This window comes from Curcuma longa, chromosome 11 (genome assembly GCF_044706935.1).
Source record: "Curcuma longa cultivar G26 ecotype Majalengka, Jawa Barat chromosome 11, ITB_CL_G26_1.1, whole genome shotgun sequence".
Classification (NCBI taxonomy): Eukaryota; Viridiplantae; Streptophyta; class Magnoliopsida; order Zingiberales; family Zingiberaceae; genus Curcuma; species Curcuma longa.
The window spans coordinates 24056070-24078178 of NC_133871.1; the positions used below are offsets into that span (position 1 = coordinate 24056070).

The 22109-nt window shown below is 36.8% G+C and overlaps 4 protein-coding genes across 4 annotated transcripts; 2 read left to right on the forward strand and 2 right to left on the reverse strand.

Annotated features, from left to right (window-relative positions):
* The first annotated feature begins 1249 nt into the window (after window positions 1-1249).
* LOC141841725 (putative trehalose-phosphate phosphatase 6) lies at window positions 1250-4108 on the forward strand. The gene is made up of 10 exons (XM_074729915.1): window positions 1250-1669; window positions 1742-1882; window positions 2021-2092; window positions 2184-2330; window positions 2427-2528; window positions 2611-2688; window positions 2796-2865; window positions 2966-3036; window positions 3657-3749; window positions 3835-4108. The coding sequence occupies exons 1-10, from the start codon at window positions 1385-1387 to the stop codon at window positions 3919-3921; spliced, it is 1146 nt and encodes a 381-aa protein (XP_074586016.1). The 5' UTR covers window positions 1250-1384; the 3' UTR covers window positions 3922-4108.
* A 4947-nt stretch (window positions 4109-9055) lies between these two features.
* Window positions 9056-10437, reverse strand: LOC141841532 (homeobox-leucine zipper protein HOX13-like). Its single transcript, XM_074729704.1, has 3 exons — window positions 10085-10437; window positions 9653-9996; window positions 9056-9559 (listed from the first exon to the last, which is right to left on the reverse strand). The coding sequence occupies exons 1-3, from the start codon at window positions 10116-10118 to the stop codon at window positions 9332-9334; spliced, it is 606 nt and encodes a 201-aa protein (XP_074585805.1). The 5' UTR covers window positions 10119-10437; the 3' UTR covers window positions 9056-9331.
* Window positions 10438-13470: 3033 nt separating this feature from the next.
* On the reverse strand, window positions 13471-15377 carry LOC141841726 (WAT1-related protein At1g21890-like). Its single transcript, XM_074729916.1, has 6 exons — window positions 14970-15377; window positions 14790-14852; window positions 14599-14715; window positions 14125-14521; window positions 13870-14021; window positions 13471-13756 (listed from the first exon to the last, which is right to left on the reverse strand). The coding sequence occupies exons 1-6, from the start codon at window positions 15158-15160 to the stop codon at window positions 13573-13575; spliced, it is 1104 nt and encodes a 367-aa protein (XP_074586017.1). The 5' UTR covers window positions 15161-15377; the 3' UTR covers window positions 13471-13572.
* A 5445-nt stretch (window positions 15378-20822) lies between these two features.
* On the forward strand, window positions 20823-22077 carry LOC141841727 (small ribosomal subunit protein uS13c-like). The gene is given in 4 exon segments (XM_074729917.1): window positions 20823-20892; window positions 20894-20966; window positions 21054-21281; window positions 21771-22077. Coding segments are annotated over 4 exon segments (519 nt in total). The 5' UTR covers window positions 20823-20839; the 3' UTR covers window positions 21936-22077.
* The last annotated feature ends 32 nt before the right edge of the window (window positions 22078-22109 follow it).

The window sequence follows — 22109 nt, forward strand, 5'->3', positions numbered from 1 at the left end:
AGAAGATATAGCACGAGGAAGGATTTATATATTTAGTTAGACAATTAGGTGAAAAGGATTTAGAAAAGAGAAATAGATAGTGCTACACTACTACTACTACTACTATTATTATTGCACCAATTATTATTATTATTATTATTATTCAAAGCCACATATGATATGAGTCAATAATTATGTCACACTTGCACAAGACTTACTAACGAAAGCACAAGCTAAATTTTTTTATTAAATATATGAGTATTTAATTAAAAAAATATTATTACTCATTTGAATATCTGATAGTGCACTTGATTTTTTAAAATAATTTATAATAATAGTTCTATTAAATATTATCAAATACAACCAACTGTGTTGAGAAAGTAAATGTGTACTAATTAGCACGCACACCAAAGCAAGAGTAGTATTTATATTCATGAACAATTAATATATACTGAAATGTAATTATGTACGTAGTGTAAAACTATGAGAATGAAAAAAATGAATAAATACTAAACGATTAGCAGATGAATTATTGTTTATATATATAACTTTTAAAGAAAAATAATAATAAAAGCTGCACCAATAGTATAACGTACCAGACAGTGTGTAGTTTATCAAATATGTTATTGCTTTATAAAATAACATGGAGTGGCATATGCATGAATTTGTTTAATTTATAGAACACCAACGTAACGTACGTATAATTAATCTCTCACCTCCGTCCCATAAATAGCGGTCCTTTTGTAGCTTTTAACAAATCAAATTAAATATAATCTTGCATTATATTTAGTTACTTGACAACTCTTCCATGATAACTAGATTTCCGCAAATGCAATATTATTTGAGCATCGATGATCCCAAACAATCCTGAATTGGACTAAAATATTAGATGTATTAAGGATAATTAACAATATCATTATTTTATGGACATACCTAACTGTATTTTATTTTAATATGAAAATAATTAAAGATTAACTACTTAGCTCTCCGTACAAATTTCTAATTAATTGGTAAATCCGTCTCCCATCAACCTACTACCATCTTCACCAGGAACGTACGTAACACTGCGCGCCGCGAGAATCCACACAGCGCGACACGTTTTGTCTTCCTGGGCCCCACCAACCTACGTGGCCAAACCACTGTCAGGCTCACACTGTCCCTGGTGGGCCCCACTGGTCTCACTCGCTTTTTTTTTTTCGTCTTTTCCCGTCCCCGGCTCTACTTATACCTCGCATATGTTCTTCGTCTTCTACCACGCTCACCCTCTCTCTCTCCGTGGAAGCTAGAATCGAAGCTCGAGCTTGAAGGATTCTGATCTGTTGTTTTTTTTGTTCAATCTTCTTCTCTTTCTCTTCCAATTAAACTTAAGCAGCTCCTTCTGAGAATTCGAAAGCAGGGCGAGAGGATGACGAAGCAGAGTCTGGCGAGGAAGGAGGAGCTACCAGTCGCAGTGGTCTCTCCGGCAGCCATCGCCGAAGCCTTTCCTCACTTATCTTACCCTCCTCCACGTTCCCCTGGCTATCTCCGGTTCAAGAAGCCGGAGAGACGCCTAGACCTTGCCGCAGCCGGGAGAGGCAATTCGTGGATCGAATCCATCAAGATACAGTCTCCAACCCACGTCAAGTCGTCGTCGACGAGCAGCACATCAGCTATGTCGGCCGCCCGCGACGCCGACTACGACAGCTGGGTGGTAAGTCCACTTCTTCCGACGACAGCAATTGCCGATTGAAGTAGAATATACTTGACGAGTATTCACATGCAGAGGATGCATCCCTCGGCGTTGAGCAACTTCGAGGAGGTGATGACGACGGCCAAGGGGAAGCAGGTCGTGATGTTCTTGGACTACGACGGCACTCTGTCTCCCATCGTTGAGGATCCCGACCGCGCCTTCATGTCCGACGAGGTGAGTTACGTGATCGGATGGAAAATATTTCAAGAACTCCCAATTTAAATTGTGGAATTAAATAGTATCATTCTTCCTCTCTTGCTGTTTTCCCCCCTACTTTCGGTTTCTGATTTCCTACTCTTTGTCTCCATGTAGATGAGGAAGGCAGTGAAAGAAGTGGCAAGTCATTTTCCCACAGCCATCGTGAGTGGGAGGTGCACAGAAAAGGTGCATTGCTGCTTCATCTTTATTACTGTTTCCCCTCCATTTCTCCAATACATGTTTTTTAAAAAAAGAGAAAATTCGTGGACGTGTTCAGGTCTCCAGCTTCGTGAAGCTATCAGAACTGTACTACGCTGGGAGTCATGGCATGGACATAAAAGGACCCGAGGAGGGGCCTCAGCATTCCAAAGTCAATGTGTGTCTATGTCAACCCGCCAGGGAGTTTCTTCCGATGATAGATGAGGTGGCTTCCACTGCGAATCTCAATTTCATCTTTGATTTTCGCAGAACTTGTGGGAGTTTCTTTTGCTTACCTAACAATCATACCGTTCTGTGAAAGGTCTTTACGTCTTTGGAAGACATAGTGAAGAGCATCCCTGGCTCCAGAGTAGAGAACAATAAATTTTGTCTCTCTGTTCACTTTCGATGTGTGGAGGAAAAGGTAATGAAAATTGGAAGTTTGGGGAAGTGGCTCTGATATTCTTCGCTGAAGATGTAAATTCTTAAGCTTTTCTTACTTGCAGAAATGGAATTTACTTGCTGATTTGGTGAAACTAGTGCTCAGGGATTACCCCAAACTGAAGCTCACCTATGGAAGAAAGGTAAATTAATCTCAAACAAACTTAGATTTTTAATTTAGTTGCTTTTTTTCTTCGAAGTCACATCAAATTTCGTCGATAAGACTCGTTTGTTTGCATTATGAAATCAGGTTTTGGAGATTCGGCCGAGTATTAAGTGGGACAAGGGGAAGGCTCTTGAGTTCTTGTTGGAATCTCTTGGTAAACTGAAGCTCTCGAGACCGAAAACGCATTACCTTTCTTCTTCTTTTTTTTTTCTTTATCGAAAAAACTCGTTTGATTCTTTTGTTTTGACTTTCAGGATTTGGTGGCTACAATAATGTGTTTCCGTTATACATAGGAGATGATTGCACTGACGAAGATGCTTTCGAGGTAGGTTACTGTTGGAGATCTCGGGCGTTGACTGTTGAAAAATATGAACCTCCTTTAACTTTACTTGTCGCTTTGACCTATTTACTAGGGTGGACTCGATCTAGGGAGAGGAGGCGAGACCTCTAATTTTGATAAGCACTTCCTCTTTTATTTTATGGAAAATCAAATAACAGGAATTAAGATGTTCTCTCCTCCTAAACGATTTCACTTCAAAATATGCTTCACCTATTTGTACTTGAAAATGGTAGCAATTAATGGTGCAAATGCCTCAGTAAAGGCTAGAGAGAGAGCGAGCGGGGTTCAATCTTCAATTGAAAATGAATATATTAATGACGGCGATAGAAAGCTTAAGGATGGCTTGACCAATCAACGAGTGTGGAGACGAGAGCCACATTGAAATGCCTCGAGAGCTCAGATGACAATAACAAGATCAAAGTTACAGGCTTAGGTTAAAACAAAGATAAATATTAATTTGATTTATTATATTTTTCCCCCTCCATCTACTATTCTATCTCTCCTCTTTCTCCCTCGTCTCATGATCACTCTATGCACGTACATTCTTCACTTAGATATATACATATATATGTTTTGAACGAATTTGTTTATAATTCTTTTTCTAGGTTTTGCGCGATAGAGAGCAAGGCTTTGGCATTATTGTCTCCAAGATTGCAAAGGAAACAAAAGCCTCCTTTTCACTCAGAGAGCCAGCTGAGGTAAGTAGTAATATACAAGACATATATAACAATTTTATTTTTCTTTTGGAGAACAAATATAATGTGGAATTTCCAAATTCAATAGGTTCTCAAGTTCTTGCATTGCCTAGTGGAGTGGAAACAATTGTCTGAGGAAGGAAAGGGTGAAGGATCTCTGGGAAGTGCAGTTTAAACAGAGAATAGCTAACAGATCTCATGGATCTCTTTTTTGTTCCATGCATGATTGAATATTTTCACTTTTCTTTTTGTTAAATCCCCTCTATTAATAATGTTCTGTCCTAGTCTGCTGCGGCAGGAGGCTTGAACCCATTATTTATTGGGTTTCTTGCCACATTTTGTGAGTATCTGAATGGGGAATATTGCAGCCTTTTTTCTGTAAATAAATAAGAAATAAAAGTACTCAGATTGAGTTGAAAGAAAATGGATAAAGAAAAAGAAAAAGAGAGACAAAAACTAGATGATAGTTTAGAACCACCATAAAAAGAACTAAAAGAAACAGAGCCTCCTTGAGTCAGATATTTGATTAATATGATTTTTTTTAGTTTATTTTAAGATGAACTATTGTAATGATAAGATTTAGTTTTTAGATAGAGAGTGTTAATGTCTAGTGAGCTTTCATCCTAGTGTTCATTGTTAGACATCTTAATCTCGGAAGGCCTTGACTAGATGCTAATCTTTACTCAGTTTTTAATAGGAACTATTAAAAATTAATTGCAATAATACAACTTGTACACTTTTTCTGCAAAAGGTGGAATCCGCCACCTTAGCGGCCCCACACGGTCGGTCCCACGACCATTTATGAGGAGGTAAATCGAGAAACTGCAGTTGATCATAACGCAGGAGGGTATTGCCTAACAACTTGTACACTTGGCTTTCTGAGCTCTTAATTGTTCCTTTTGAAATTTGATCAACATGGAGGATAATTAGAGATGCTTTTACGCAAGGTTTAGTGTAAAAAAAAACCCATCAAAATAACTTTAAATAATTTAAAGAAAGTCCATGGGGCCACTTAGTTGTAGATGCTTGGGTTGACCTAAAAGTTGTATCAAACTTCATTTGACATTAATCATTATAACTCCAATGAATATTTTTGTATCAACCAAAAAAAGCATCGAGTGACTCACCCCAACTAATTTAGGTTGCCCTAATAGCAAGGTTAGGCCGGCCTAGTCTTCAAATGAAAAGTTTAGGCCATCTAATTAAAGTCTGATTGAATTGACTTGTATCTTTTCCTAAATTATCAGACTCATGATCGATCCTTGGATTGTACCAGTAGTAGAAATGTCGAGTTGACTTAATCCTTCTTCTTGGTTTGGTGTTGATAGGTGTATGTATCTGTTAGTTAGGCCATGGCATGGTTGAAGGAGGAGTTGGAATCCACTTTATGATATGCATGACTTAGCTTGTAATAATGGAGCAATTACAGTACCAGGTTCTCATTCTCAACTGCCTTAGCTTGCCTTCACTCATATAATTGCATTAATTCCAACTTCCTTTTCACAGTCATTTCATGCGTGGAAAGATCCTTGGTGCATGCATGCCCACATTTATCAAACTATATATATATATAATGGAATGGTTGGTGCCTAATATATTAAGCTGCATTAAACAGGCAGGCACCTCGTGAGTCGCCATCGTCAACCTACCAACCATCAAACACATTGCCTCAAGCAAAGAAACTCAATGTTATAATATTGAATCATACTAGATACTGAAGGGAGCTAGCGAAATAGACATGCTCTTATTTCACTCTGGTTTAGGTTGAGTCTTGCAGATAGAATGGTATTTTACTGAACCTTGTAAATAAGTTTTGATTTTTTTCTAAATCTAAGTATTCAATTTTTATGATATCCAAAAATTATGTACCATATTCAAAAATAATTGATGGACCTAGAAAATTTTAAATTATTCAAAATCAAAATTAATATATATCTTGAAAACCTCTTTAATGTATTTAAGCATTTGGATTTAAATTTGATAGTGTAAATTGAGAATGGTGAATTAAATTGAAAGTACATCTCTAAATTTTTATTCTACCAATTTAAAAATTCACTGTCACAAGTTACGCTATCAAATTCAAATCTAAAAGCATAAATATATTAAAATACATTTTTAAAAGTCTATTGATTTTGATTTGAAATGATTCGGTGTTCTCTAGGTTCATCAATCAGTTTCAGATAAAATTGACTGATGGACCTACACCTTTCAAAAATTTAAAAATTTGATATTTTTTGAATAAGAGGAATCCTAAAAAATCATTAGTGTTGTTAGTTAGTCAATATCATTATCTTAAGTGTTCTAATGAGTTTGTGAAAAATTTTATCTAGTAATTTAAAAATTACTATTCTTTAATTTATGCTATTTGTTCCCGTCAAGAACAGCTCCTGGATGCGCAACCTTTCTTCAGTATCACTCCGGGGTGAAGCTAGAACAATGACGACTAAGGTTGCTAGTGACCTGCAAACGCAAGCACCGTGAGAAGGAAGGCCGGTGTGACCGGCGCGACCACTTCGATGCCTAAGTTAGATGTCTGGAGGAGAAAAAGAAAAAGGAAGATGACCAAGAAGGAGAGTGAGCATACCTGGCCCCTAAGAGGGGGCTCTCCTTATATACTGAGATGGAGGTTCGTACCACGACCAAGGTAAGGTGGAGCTTACCCCTAGAGTACCCTCCGTAACAGCAGGGAGTGGTGTCTTTAATGATGTCTGTACGATGCTCGTAGGAGGCGTACGTTAGGCGGCGGATTACCATACCCAATGAGGGAGGTGTCAGATATCTACCTATAGTACCAGAAGGGGAGCGGTCAGTGAAGGAGGGTCTCATTCTGCCCCGATTCCTGGGGACGAGTCGGGTATGCTGATCAGTCGAGCTGGCCGGGAGTCGGCTCGGATAAGTTGACCAACAGACCGGTGAAGGGTTGACTCGGCAATAGCCACCGAATCCTTTAATAACAGAGCTGGCTGCGCGGATTCGGATCGGAACCGCCCAAAGCTTCGGCTCGGGATCGCAGGTCCCCGATCGTTCGATTGAGGATTGTTGACTCAGTCCGGGTGTCCCACGCGGTCCGACTCGGTCCCACGTCATACGACCGTAACACTATTGAATTTAGATCCAAAGACATACATTAAAAATGTTTCTAGAAGTATATTAATTTTGATTTAAATGATTCAAAAAATTTTAGGTCTGTCAATCAATTTCAATCTTAAACTGACTAATAAATCTAGAGAAAAAGAGGTGTTTATGCGGTTCAGTAAAATATCATAAACTTGTGTCATGTCAAATTACGATCGAAATCAATCAAACCTAGAGTACCAAGTCAGGTCGATTTAGCCTAATCCTAGTGATTTGACTTGACTCAACTGATCGGTCAAATGTCATGATCGAGAAAGAATCCTATTTGTGGTACTAATTTTTTAAACAAATGAGCACGTGCCATCACATCGCGCCTTTGTATTCATCAACCCACATTGGTGCAATTCGGCTTGATCGAGTCCATTTAGGGCTCAGCTATAACTCGATCAAACCTCAATTGGGGCTTCAATTTAGCTTCACTTAATTTGTAATGTGTTAAATGGATAATATGGTATATTGGTTATAGAATTAAAAATATCGTTAAAAAAATAAAATTTATCAAAAATTGATGCAAGATTTAGTAATTAATCCTTAAGTCTTCTGTTTGTCTTGAAAATTAGTTAAAGTATTTAAAATGGGCAATAGCAAATGGGCTTGGGCATTGGGTCTTTAATGCAGCAGATTGAGCAATGAAAACCAATCCTTTTGGGCATGAAATCTCCTCAAGGTTCAATACAAATACAATTTTTGGTTAATTTTTCTAAGTCAAATGAAATGTCTCAAGTGAAAAAGAAAAGAAAAGAAAGAAATGAATGGTAATGTATTATATTGAGTCTCTATATTTAGGATTGTAAATAAGTTAAATCAAGCTACAGTATTTAAACTTATTTGATAAGGTAATCGAGCCAATCTAAGTCAAATTTAATTAAAATGAATTAAATCATTGAAATGATTGTTCAAGCTTGACTTGATTTTTTTTTTATGAACTTAAGTTTGGTTCGAACTTGACTTGAAATTATCAATTCAAACTTATTGATTGTTTAAAATGTTTATATTTTATATTTGTTTAGTTGATTGTTGAACTTGATAATACAAACTTATTTATTTATTTTATTTTATTTTTATTTATTTAGTATGTTGATAAAATTTTTATTAATGAATATAATTGTTCGTTATTCATATGAATATTAATGAGTTGATTACTCTAATCAAATTGAATATTAAATTTATTTAGAAAGATTTTATTCATTGCAACCCTATCTCTATTCCAATATTACAGTCATAAAAATTTGTGGACCGTCGACAAATTTTTAACACTTAAAAAAAACAACATATTCGCATATTCTTTTCCGATCCATAGCTTCTTTGGAATCAATTCTCTAAAGGCAAAAGAATACAGATCGTCCAAGAGATATTAGTCGTCCAATTAATATTTAAATGCCAATTAATTCTATATTGAACGAAGAAAGGGAAACAGTGCTTGATTTCTCACATTTCTTTATATATATTGTTCGGTGGTGCCATGATGCGTTCTATGCATGGAGCGAGTAGGATTGAATTGAATTTTTGTGAATAAATTTAGTATTCGATATCATAAAAATTTATTTATGTATTTAAAGATTAATTAAATAAATAAATTTAAATAATTTATTAAATTAAATAAATATATTATGATGAAAAATTTATTACTAATATTCATAGTGAGCGTAAAATATTATCAAATTTAATAACTAATAAAAATTTTAAACAATCAAATAAATTGTAATTGAAAGTTCAATAATATTTAAACAAATCAACTTTAAATCAAATTCAAACTCATAAAAATTAAAATAAATTTGAATAATCATTTAGATTATATTTGAAGACTAAATTATTTTATCAAATAAATTTGAACATCACAAAATTATTGTACGATGTTGGATTAGGATCGAGAGTCTACTGTGTGATACGGTCGGTGTTCTAGTGCTTTACCTTTTTTTTTTTTTCTAAGAAAGAGAACCACAAAGTTGGGTCACGCGAAAGCAAATATTCCCGACATTATCTGCAAGGTGAACATGACCCATGTCTTGAATGCGATTCTTAATGTCGTCTACAGTCGATATCCATGCCTTAACGCAAGAACACGTACGGACCTCCTATTGTTTTGTTACCTGGTTTACAGGCAATTCAGGATCCAAAGGGAACATACATAAAACGTACGTAAGCACAGCGCAGGATTTGGTTTTTCACACAACTGAATGCACAGCAAATTAAATACATAATTAAGCAACGTTTAGGACGACAGTAGCTGCAGTAGCAAATTTCTTACATGTAATATATCAAAACTACAAGTGGAAGGTATAGCAATTACCATGCACGTATGTACGCGCGTACGTCCGTCCCCGGCCCCCTTCATGCCAAGTACCAGTTACCAACACAAGCAGCAGTCACTTCGTCTCCTTATTGGATCGATCGTGCCTCTCGCTAGCTACCATTTTTCGTTTCTGTCTCTACGGGTTGGCAATTCGCTCTCAAGCTTCGTCTGTGTCATCCATGTCAGAGTAGCACCAGGGGAAGCTTGGGGCGGGCTGTTCGGGAAGCGAACAGTACTGGTCGCCATAGTTTGCTTCGCCATTCAACAGCGTGCTGCTGGAATCGGTATCCGAAGCCCCGTCAGTGTAGTTGTAGTTCGGAGGAATCCTTCCCGTTTCGATCTCGCACCCTGTTGATTCTGCGAGCTTGGACTCCAGCTCACGTATCTGAATCAATAGAAGGAAGTAAACAAAACAAAACAAAAAAAGTTTCAAAGTACTATTTTAAAGATTATCAAGTACCTACGTACTAAATCGTACCAGGGAGATGAGAGCCAGGTTTTGTCGGCGTTTGGCGTCGCAATCGAGCTTGAGGGCGTCGTGACGGGCCTTGAGGGCGTCGAAGTCGCGCTTCCGTTGCTTCATCCTAGACCGTTTGCGGCAGTTTTGGAAACAGACGGCCATCTGCCGCGGCTGCTGGCCGAGGTCCTGTGCAAGTCTTTGCTTCTTTTCAGGGTCAAGCTTCTCCTCCGCCACCAACTTCTTCTCCAGCGCCTCGACTTGCTCCACGCGGAGCCGCCTTTTCTTCTCTCCGAGCTCCTCTGCTTCCTCTTCCGTCTTGCAGTAGTTCAATTCCGTCACTCTGTTTTTCCCCTTCTCTTCCACTGTAAATTAATAAAAGATATACAAGCACTTAGCTTGAAGTAGCCGGCGATAAACATGAAAACGAAGCAAAACAGAAAGGACACAAACCATTGAAGGAATACGAGCTACTAAGCTTCTTCATATCGATTTGATTCTTACGTCAAGCAATAGGAAAAAAAAAAGAAGTTTTTTTTAAGGAATAAAGACTTGGATCTGAATTCTTGAGAGGCTTCACGAAGTTGGAGGATGTAGAAAAGTTGGGGAAGATGAGGAGAGAGGGAGGTAGGAAGAAGAAGAAGGCTTGGTAGAGAAAGAGCAGCTGGTGTTCCAAAATATCTCTTGTTTTCCATCCATGGCGCCCATCATCTTCATTAATTCTCCTCTCAAGCCTTCCTTCTCTATGAATCTGAGAGATTGCTCCTCCTCGTGAGCTTTCCTTCTCTATGGATCTGACTTCTGAGAGATTGCCCTGAAACAATAACAGCAAGTTGTTCATAAGTATAAAGCACAGGGCTAACTGGTTGGATTAGGTGAGGGTAACCATGGTTAATTAACCACCAAATTAATTGCACTGTTTCGTTTGCCTAAAAAAATAAAATAAAATAATAAAGACTGGCAACTGATGGTTATCATCACATGTGTTTTGCTCGAAGAATCTAATTAGCTTTATTATAAAAAACTGTTTCTATCATTTTCAGATTAGCTGGCTGACAACCCAACGATAGGGTATTATGTCAACCCTTGTATAATTGCTGATTATAATAAATCAAATTGTATTCGATTCCCCTGTTTGTGGTTATCTGCATGTTTAATTTTCTGACTGTTATGAGCTCTTTGTTTATAAAGGTTAGAACAACACTTTCTTAACAATAATTGCAGTTAATTTATTTTCAGAAATATCGTAAGGAGGAGCTTTCTTGGTTTAAAGAAGTGGCTGCAGGAATGACTTAGTTTCAGAACACAATTTAGTATTTGATTAAAAAAAATTAACCATCAGAATTCAGAAGTTCCGTAGAAAATATTAGAAGAGAAAGTCTTCTTCTTCTTGGATGGATAAGACCTTGCCTTAACAGCTGACTCGGACTAAATTAGATATTTAGCCATCTTCAAAACAAATTAAGAAATTAAATAATATTTTTAACCCTATAATTAACTACAAGTAGTTGTCATTGGTTAATTATTTGTTAAAGGTATAGAGCTACGTGATCATATAGATACCCATGTCGATCCATTTTAATATCTTTAAATCTTATAGTACTTTCTTTTATCTCAATTTTTTTCCATGGATATTGATACTGAATCACCATCGTTTGCATATCTCTTTCGATAATTTTCTTCTCATCACTCTTTCCTATCATTCACAATATCATCTATAATATTTATCAAAAAATATTTATCCATTATATTGAGCATATCAATAATATCATACTCGATGATGAAAATGAGCATATAAAAATCACTAACAATTTAAAGCTGACAAAAAGTTAGCTAGAGTGCTATGTATTGTTTTATGTATCTCCTATTAAGGATATAAAAGATTTGATATTAATGACAAGTTAGCTTCTAGATTTGTTAGGCCTTTGTAGGTTCTTGAGTAGGTCGACCTAGTGGCATATAGACTTATACTGCTGCTCTCACTAGTGGCAATCTAATAGATGTCATGCATGATATATTCTATGTATCCATGGATTTATCACACGTGCTTGAGAATTTGATAATACCATTTTGTTTAAATGTTAAAAATCAATTTCAAATGAAGAATATGTGTAAGGTAGAGGTTCGCGGCATCAAATTTATCGGGTGCTGACTTGAGAATATATCAGATGACGGCAAGTGAGATCAGCTTCTTCATTTTTTCTCCATGGTAAGTCAAATTTGAAGGAACAAAATTAATTTTAACATTGAGGGCTTACTTATAATTTCTCAAAAAATAATGGATTTTTTTTGCAAAATTTCCCAGTTACCCTCCACTCGCGTGTATTGTTTTAGGTGGTAAATGAGTCAAGCTGAGTTGAGCTTTGTAATATTCAAGTTTATTTAATAAGGTAATTGAGCCAAGTTGAGTCGAGTCTAAAATAAATCAAATTGTTAAAATGATTATTCAAGTCTGACTTGAGTTTAATTCAAATTTGGCTTGAGTTTGATTAATTTAGATATTATCGAGTTCTCAATTCAAACTTATTTAATTATTTTAAAACATTTTAAACTTATTTAGTTGGTTATTAAGTTTGATAATACAAACTTATTATTTAGTATGTTATTAAGAGTTTTATTAATGAACATGATTCATAAATATTACATGATTCGAATGAATACATATGTATTCAAATTTATTCATTTAATTTAATAATATTATTTAAATTTATTTATTTAATAAATTTTTATTAAATCGAATATAAATAAATTTTTACTAAGTTAATACCAAATTTGCTTGGATTCATTTACAATCTTATATTTTCCCTCCTTATTCAAAAAACAGGCGGCTAATGCTCAACCAACAGTCACGTCCTCTTTATTCGCAGGAGTCAACAACAAGAGTTTTCATGATGAATCTAAAACGACGCTTTGCGAGGTTGTCACACGCCCAGACAAAAGCACAATCGCTCTGTCCTCGATGTCCATCAAGGCATGAATCCATCCCTGATCTCAGATCAGATCAGTCCGATTTCTCAGCCGGCTGCTAGCTGTAATGGCTACTTCGATTGCCCGCCGCCCAGCAATATTAAGACGAGAGGCGACGTGGGATCAGGATGCTCTGCAGCTAACAATATTGTGAATGGAAAATTATATCATATAATAAATTTAGATTATAAATCTAAACTAATGGTTAATTAGTGGATTGTCTATTAATCATGTAGTAATTAACAAGAATCGAATTTGTTTCGGGTTTAGAATTGAATTTATGATCTACTGGAAAATTTTTTTAATCAAATCACACTCCACTATTAATTACTAATATTAATTTTGGCAGAATTTTTTTATTTGAAATTTATGATTTGGGAACGAATTAGCCCGATTGATATTTAAGTTAGTACCCATGTAAAGCTGTCATTAAAGGATAACTCGTACTTTATTTTTCAGAAGTTTTAAATTTTGACTTTGTAATTAATCTTCTAACCCTTTAATTAATTTTGTATAGATTAATTTAATTAGCGGTTTGATCTTGTATGTTACACCAATAGAACTTGTCCGTTACGTTCCTCAGCGGCTGTGCACACACTCTATTTGCATTGCGCCAGTGGCATGCACCCAAATCCTACAGAAGGCCTCGATCACTTCAGAAAGCCGATCATGATTAGGGTTCTAGATCCGACCAGACACGGTCGAAAAGGTCCAAAAGGATCTCCACAGCAATTTGTGTTTCATATATATACAGTAACCAGCTTTCCGAAAGAAGTTGAGAAGAATATTGTCAATGACGACGCAGCTAAAGACAAAAAGTTAATTTTACCACTCGTATAAATAGTTCGCGTACGTTATGAATTATATATATATATATATAGATATATAATCACCACGTACATTACATAGTGACGGACCCTATCCGAATCATGTATTTTGTGCTCTAAAATACATTTTTGTCTTACGGAACATGATCAGTTCTTGTCAGGGTGGACGTGGACAACGGGCACGTCGTCCAACGAGTTAGTGCTCTTCATGGCATCATTGGCGACCTTGGGTAGCCCAATCGCTGCTTCATTTTCATTGATCAAGTGGTCCTTGCTCTTTCCCCATATCAGGAAGTAAAGACCAATCACTATTATAAGTGCACCAAGTAGTCTGCATGCAATTAAGAGATGAATTTGATAATTAAAGTTTCTTTGAGTTAATTATCCATTAATTAATTTATTTATATAAGAACGAGACGTATGGGTAATCTATATATCTTGTACCTTCCTAACGTGATCTCCTCTGCTAGAATAATGGAACCCATTAGGGCTGTAATGATCATGCAAAGAGGGTTGAAGGCAGTCACGAAAACAGGGCCTCTTTCCTTCATTACTATCCCCTGAATATAGTAGGCCACTCCAGAACACATTATTCCCTGCATGATTAATCAAGAAACAGTAGGTAAGTACTGAGTTGTTTCTTAATGCGTGCGTGTGTGGCTTTAATTAGATTCAGTATCAGTATCGATCTCATCTTACAGAGTAAACAGCCGTGAAGAGGTTTGTGCCGAAGCCTATCAGCCAAGGCTTGGAGCTGCGCTCCACAGCGAGTGCAACTGCTGCACTTTGGCCCGCGCCCAATAGGCAGATCAAGGTGCTCAACGACAGCTCTGCAGGATATGCCTTCAAAGTGTTGGACTGCAGTATGAAGAAAGCAGACCAGCAGAAGCAACTGAACAAGAGCATCAGCGTGCCGACGAGCCAATGGCTTTGGTTTTCACCGCCGCCGCTGCCGTGGTGGCTCCTTCCCTTGTTCCAAATAAACTCAACGATGGGGCCTTTGTATAGGATCATGAGCACTGCACCGATTACTGTCACCAGAGTGCCCACGACCTTCGCTTGGCTTCGCCGTTTCTTCATATTAATCTTCTCCATCCTAGAATAATTGTTCGAGTCGGTCGGTATGTCAGTTACTATGTTCGATTACGTCCATAATGTGTCTGAAGATTTCACCTGAGGATGGTAGCATTGACGAAAGTGATGGCGGGCAAGATGTTGTAGAGGGCAGAGGAGAAACTTGCCGAGGTGATCTTGGCACCCATGTAGTAGAAGTTTTGGTCAAGAACGGGCCTGGAATCAATTCAACTGTCGATTAGAATTGGAGAAGAGCATGAGGTAGAGTATAATTCGACAAGTTTCAGTACTCGAGTAGTGCCAGAGCCATAATCTTGAGGAAGACAGAAAGTGTCATCTTTGGCCTCGTTTTCCTGTGACATAGAGGATAGCACGCCCAATAACGTACATAATTAAGATAAGAGCAATGAAGTTGCTTAGGAACAGATACAAGGTACATAGAGGGGAGCTGAGGGGCACAAATTAATTACCCTTCAAACCAAAGAGCAAATGGGGCGATGACGGCAGCCGCAATGCTATTCCGGTACACGACGAGGACGAAGTGGTTCATGCCGCCTTTGAGCGACGCAACGGAGATGACGTACATCCCAGAGTACCCAACCTGCAGGAACACCATGAACAAGTATGGCTTCAAGCTCCTCCACATCCCATCAACAGCCATCGATCGATCTCGATCTTCTTTCTGTGCTCCACCACAACCTACGTGCCGATCGCAATGGAGAGTCTATACGCTTAACTCATCCTTTTATAGGTAGCACACGCATTCAGCCTGGGGAGACCACGGGAGGGCCATGGATGCTGATCTCTCTGCAATTAGACAGATTCCATTATTTGCTTCTCCGGATCTCCAAGCACTACAAATTTTTTCACAGGGGATATGTTCTCAAAGGACAGAGATGCCAAGGCACTGCGATGCTTTCCCTCTGCTTTTGCTATTTAAAATTACGTATTGGGACGTGACTACCTAAAGCAAGGTCGTAATGGCAACATGCATCAGTGCATGCTGATGAGGTAGAGGTAGCAGTGTAGTGCAGGTTGGAGGGGAGAGCATGTAGGTGCGTTCATGCTCAGATTGCAACATTTTGGAGCCTATCCATCCAATCCTCTAAGAGAATGAAACTTTATCACCTTCTTCGTCACCTTAATGTGAATTGCCTTACCACCTTCACCAAATCTTTCAAGCTTTATCCGTAAAGAAGTTGCAGCAGAGGGATGGAACCGTATCATATCTTGGATATATGACGATCGATGTCACCAACAGCTAGGTAGCTAGGGAATTGATAGCACAAGGTCTACCACTCTCATGTGCCAGTGCCAGTCGCTAAGAAGAATAAATCAGCACGAAATTGTTTCTAAATCAGCTCGCATTCATCTGTCAATTAACACTTAGCTTCTTATTTTTAAGTCTTATAATTGAGAGAAAGCATGCAGTGCAGTCACCCACTTGAGATGTCATGCATGACAAGTTGGAGGACAAATCATTCCTTTCGTTTACAATTTTTTCTGTCAGTTAATTATATTTTTACGAAGGAGGCCAGGCTTCATCATAGTCATCCTACGAGCATATTAATTACAAAATGCATGTCATATTAGATTAATTATATGTCAATGTTAAAACAAAAAAAAAAAAATATATATATATATATATATATAATGCATGTGCACATCGACAAAGGAGATTGTTCCGGAATTTGTTCTGAGAATGTTTCCTTACAGACATGGGAAAAGTTGCAAGGACCAACTATGATTCTGCTGTCAAATCTGCCACAATATTCTACGAGCTTATTGAGCTCTAAAGAAGTTTAAAAGGGCTTGGAATTTCCACCTAATTGGTTTCCTCATTGTCATTTAGCTTCCGAAGCATGCACTAGATGCATGATATGAACTTATGGAGATGTTGCAGCATGTTGTGTGGAAGAAATAATATGCCTGATGTGAAGGAGATCAATCAAGAGATTCGAGCATGAAATGATAGGTAGCAGAAACTAATATCAAGTGCACTAATTGCAACTCTGACAAGTATTCATTATATTCAGCACTCAAAATATTTGAACATTAATACATACCACATCTTTAAAAAAATATCTAATTCACATATTACATATTCATTATATTAATATTTTTATTTTATTAATAAATTAATATCATTTTAACATTAACATTAATTATTTATGAATTATACTATCCACTCATTTATTTTTTATTTTATATTAAATAAATAAATATATTTTATTCTTGAATTGCATTCAAAGAATTGAAGTTGGCATGAACTATACATTCAAAGAATTAAATAATGTTGACATGTGTATGAGTATTGTAACACTCATCCATATTAATTATAATATCAAACGCGGCCGACAGTGGCACGCACCGGATTCTGGCCAAATCATGATCGGATTCCGGCAAAATCACAGCCGAAGACCGACCGAGGAAGGACCTATGTTGCGGCCGCAATTTGGCCGGCAGTGTCAGACACCAAATTCCGATCAAATTCGTTGGATTCCGATCACTATTTGACCGGAATTTGCACCCGTACAGAGCGCCGGTGAGTGGTGCGTCGATTGCGCCCGAGGCGATCGATGGCCGTCAGTGGTCGGACGGCGCGGTGAGGGCGGCGGCAATGGTGGTAGATCACGCGGGATAAGTCACACAGGATATCAGATCTCCCATTTGAAATATAACGACTATATATTAACACCAATATGGATGCTCTCACAAGCTTCTTTTCAGCTTACAACATCAGTTCAAGAGTGATTTTATGTGAGCTTCACCTCTACTCCCGCGACAGTTATCACATCCGTTAATCCGGTGAGAATACCATCTAGAAATATTACAAAAAATTAATAAATATAAAACATACATAATAATAATCTCATATGATAATAAGTTTTATAAAAACTTGTGTAAATTTAAAATACGTGGACTTGATATTAATTTTAAGAACTATTAAATAGATAACTTATATAATAACAAAATGGATCGACATTTATATATGAACTTAAATATTTCATTATTATTATTATTATTACTATTATTATTTAATTTTAAAAATATTAATGGAAAAAATGGCTATAAATTAGATAAAATCTAGATTTTTATTTTTAAAAAATTATATGAATGCATTAAAGAAAAACAACTATTTATTAGTTTTTTTAAAAAAATAATTTAAAATGTAGTATATATTCATAGAATATAAGATAGAGCTAGCCTTGAACCGTTACGTTGAATGAGATACAAACATTATTTAAATATAATTAATGATAAAGCACAAACCTAATTTTTATATATTATTGGGTTTGATTTTTTTTTTTAATCTCCGGAACATAGTTGAGTTGGTTATGACAGTGGACAGGGTTACGTTGAATCTTGGTGAAGCCGAGAGAATACCTTTCCCCGTAGTGGTCAATTAAAATAGCTTCTCGATTTACCTTTTCACAAATAGTTGTGGAATCGATCATGCGGGACCGTTGAAGTGGTAAATTTCATCTCTTTGCCGAAGTCGGTTTAAAACTATTTTACTCAACTAAAATGCTTCTGGTTAATTTCCTATTCCAGCGATCAAATTAAATTAAATGGTCACACCGTTCCACTTTTAAAAGCAATGCCTCTTGGTCGATCTAAGTCGAAAGTGAGCTTCACATCTTGATGATTATAGCTAGCTGTTCAATGATTCAAAAGTGACTTGGAAGACTTTACAGTAAGTTGACAGTTCAAACAAATAAGTGGCCCAAATTTGTTGAGTACTGCAATGCTAATGACACCAATACATCGTGTGTTGGTACTTTATTTAATTTAGGGCTAATGTTTATTGTTGTGGCACCGAGACGAAACACAAACATTGTGTTCTCTTTTAACCTCGGACAACACTTGGATCTGTAATTAAGAACATCCTTAATAGTATCGAGCTATTATAGGACTTTTTTATGCACTATACAATGTCATGTCTAAAGTAAAAAATCTTATTCATCTCTCATTATAAAAAAACCTTCTTGACAACTTTTTTATGAGTCTCACTCTTTATTTATATTTTACATTATATATATATATACATAATATATTTTGTATTTCTCCATTATCAATAATTTTAATTTTATTTTTAAAAAAAAATGAAGGATCAACTCCCCAAATAAAGCCGCTCCCAACCCTTAATTAAAGTAGTCAAGATGCTCTAAGTTATTTCAATTTCAGTAGTATAATTCTTATATATTAACATATAGTTGGGCCCCTATTTATCTTGTTAAACCTCTATGCTTTGTAAGTGACACCTTTGTCTATCCAAGAAAGCTAGGAGTGTCACTGTTATGTGCTTCACAAATTTGATAGGTGTCCCTTTTGAACTATGATCTTAGAATCTCTATCTAGTTAGCATATATACTTGAATGACCACAATTTGATTGTATTTATAAATTCTAGTCTCATTTATCTCTTAATACATTTAAATTGTTTTTGCAACTAAAAAGCGTGCATGGTCGAAAGCTAAAGTGACCAAGCTTTGAGCTAGGCATAATTCACTTAGTGGATACATGCACTAATTCTTTCACGAATGAAGAAACTTGATAAAGCCTATATATCAGGGTTAAGGTGGATAACACTTTCAGCTTTTCAGTGCGAGAGTGTATTATTCAACTAGCCAGTAGCCACTACTAAACATTTAAGGTGCTTAATAATTTCAGCTTTCATTAGAATTGACATGTTCTCTAGCTAGCTAGTTTGTGCAGTTGGAGTACTCTTACAACTTTACTCATTGCATTTTCTTTTTTCTTTAGCTAGTTTGCGTTTGTTGAACTTTACCCGTTTAATTACTTACTACAGCCTCCACTGTCATATTCAAAAGTCTGCTAATAATTGAGCTGCCACTACAAGCTTACTGCCACTACAAGCAAAGATTGGATTTATCATTTATAGAAACAAGAACATGGATTGGAATCATTTAAGAAACTGAAAGGAAGGAGCTAGAGGAAGAAAATATTGTTATTTGGACCAGAGATAAATAGACTACGTACTGTCGAATGAAAGGCGCGTGTAAAGAGCAGAAATTAAAGAGTTGAGGCAATTAGGCATGCAATAGATAAGAAATGGATTTAGGACACTCATTTTCAGATCTAGTTTGTATTAAAAAATGGGCGAATACAATTATTTGGGATCTTCTGAAAGTGAGTGAATTAAAGGAGAACAAGCCAGACCTCTGGCTCAAATATTTTTTAACCTCTCGCCTCGCCGGTCACGAGGAGGAAGGAGATAAAGGATCACAAAAGTTCATGGTGCCAGTATTATCTCATCTGCACCATAGTCTGTACTCTTTGGCAGTCTCCTTGATAAGGCCGAGGGTTACCACTCTTCAGTTCAGGCCCACTTAGAATTCCTTGCTCAATGAATTCATATATATGTCAATGATAAAAATGTTGTATAATTTGGCTTCCTTGTAAAGGGGATAAATATGCAGCAATTTGACTTCCAATAACTTTGGGTTCATATTCGGGTTTTGTGCTCGAGTAGTATAGTACAGTATTTGTACATGGTGTATGTACTCAGAGCGAGTTCCTGATTATACCCAAAGGACATCATCGGAGAAGAGAAGCAAAGGAAGGAAAATTAGGGATTTGTAGCATGAAAGAGAGCCTCTTCCATGTATATGTTCACAACATCAATACTTGTGATATATTATAAATCAACCAAGTTGTCCCTCAACTATTAATGTGGAACTAAACTCTTCATATGAGAGGTCTTCTCTATCCTTCCATTCACATTTCCAACAAAAAAAATTGCTCTGTATCTCTCAGTGAAATGAGAGTTTCTGAAATGATGCATGGGTTGGTTAACTAATCATGAATACTGTTAAGCTTCAAATTTGAATCTGATAAAGACTCCATTCCTCTTTAATTTGCTGTTTAAGAGAACAAAACTCAATTGGGCGACACAAATTAATGCCCCATGCAAAGGGATAATAACGATTGCGATCCCATGCAAAAATTATTCTATATATAAGTGAATAATTAAGAGAGTAAAATTTCTCTTAAATTTTTTTGCATTGACTTGCCCACTTGATTAATCAAGTGCAATAATGATAAATGTGCATCAACATTGACTTGTAGATACTAGATAGATAGATTGTTTTAAGGTTAACATTTAGCTAAGTCATTAAGTTGATTTAATAATGATTAGATGAAAATGAAATTAATTAGGATGTGTTTGAAAATTTTAATTATGAAAATTCATACAAATATTAGGATAAAATTGTTAATTGATCCGATACTACACACTATGACTTGACTTATCCAATTAACTTGAGAGGATGGTGAGGTATAGAAAACCTACTCGGAGTTTCGGATAAAGAAGCGAAATGGTTGGCCTCTCGTCCATGGCGTCGTCGCTGCTTCCCCTCTCGTCTTCGCTCAGTCGGTAGCATAGGGACCTCCTTCTCGCTCCCTACCTTCGTCGCCTTCCCTACTTCTTCCCCTGTCTCCAAGGTACCCTTTTTTGCCCTAATTATCTCCCCTCCCCTTTTCCCCGTCCGTCGCTGATCCCAGCCTCCTATTCGGACCTCCTGGACACAGCCGCCGGGATCCCTGACCATCCGCTGCGTCCGTGTCGGCGGTGTGGAGATACCCAACAACAAACGGGTAGAATTTTCGCTCCGGTACATTCACGGCATCGGCCGCGTCAGGGCCCGCCAGATCCTTTGCGACCTCTCTTTGGATAACAAGATCACCAAGGACCTCTCCGATGAGGAGCTCATCTCGCTTCGTGACGAGGTCTCCAAGTATATGATAGAAGGCGACCTTGTATGTGACTAAACCCCTCAGCTTTTTGTTGCCTTTGTTTCCGAATTGTTTTTCTTTGCGATAAAGTTGCAAATTTGATGTTCGATGTTTTATTTTAGTCAAATAACTCTTTCTTTGTAGCAAGTTCAGTATGACTTTTGCAAATTAAAGAATATTAGTTCCACGACAGAAATGAATCCTCAGAGAATGAGAACAAAAGGAAAAAAAAAAAATCAAATCTTGCGCTTGCAGAAAACTATGACTTTAATGTGTTAGCAAACTGAATTTTACTTTCTTAGCAACATAATCGGTATTGATATCACTAAATGACTAGTTGGAATTCTAATTCAATAAACCATGATATGTGTAATTCCTAACACATTTTTCATGTTGGTTTCAGCCGCATGGTTTTTTTAACTCTCTTCTTTTTATGCTTCTGCTGGAATTTCCTTGATATTTAGCTGTCGTATTGTGTTCATTCTGATCTCTGGGGTTGAACTCTATTTGCAGAAACGGTTTAACAGACTTGCAATCGAGAGGCTGAAGGAGATCAGGTGCTATAGAGGGATTAGGCACGAGATGGGTCTTCCATGTCGCGGGCAAAGGACAAAGAACAACTGCCGCACACTCAAGGGCAAGAGGGTCACAGTGGCTGGGAAGAAGAAGGCTAAGTAGTTACATTTTTTTCTTCTTCAAGCATGAATGAATGTTGCATTTGGATTGCTACTACTTTGTGCCATTTGAATTTGGTTAGAATTTCCCCCTCCACTGTTACCTTTTGATAAACAATTCAACTGGTGTTACCTTTGGAGATTAATTGACTCACATCGGTCTCAGGTTTGGATACTT

Bases quoted from the DNA above. Each gene is read 5' to 3' on its own strand.
- LOC141841725 (XM_074729915.1), top strand. From the start codon at position 1,385: ATGACGAAGCAGAGTCTGGCGAGGAAGGAGGAGCTACCAGTCGCAGTG. The intron at 1,883-2,020 runs GTGAGTTACGTG...GTCTCCATGTAG, and splicing joins GCGCCTTCATGTCCGACGAG to ATGAGGAAGGCAGTGAAAGA. The intron at 2,093-2,183 runs GTGCATTGCTGC...GGACGTGTTCAG, and splicing joins GTGGGAGGTGCACAGAAAAG to GTCTCCAGCTTCGTGAAGCT.
- LOC141841532 (XM_074729704.1), bottom strand. From the start codon at position 10,118: ATGAAGAAGCTTAGTAGCTCGTATTCCTTCAATG. The intron at 9,997-10,084 runs GTTTGTGTCCTT...ATTAATTTACAG, and splicing joins TAGCTCGTATTCCTTCAATG to TGGAAGAGAAGGGGAAAAAC. The intron at 9,560-9,652 runs GTACGATTTAGT...CTATTGATTCAG, and splicing joins ACCTGGCTCTCATCTCCCTG to ATACGTGAGCTGGAGTCCAA.
- LOC141841726 (XM_074729916.1), bottom strand. From the start codon at position 15,160: ATGGCTGTTGATGGGATGTGGAGGAGCTTGAAGCCATACTTGTTCATG. The intron at 14,716-14,789 runs GTACTGAAACTT...AATTGATTCCAG, and splicing joins ATGGCTCTGGCACTACTCGA to GCCCGTTCTTGACCAAAACT. The intron at 13,757-13,869 runs GTACAAGATATA...AATTGCATGCAG, and splicing joins GAGGAGATCACGTTAGGAAG to ACTACTTGGTGCACTTATAA.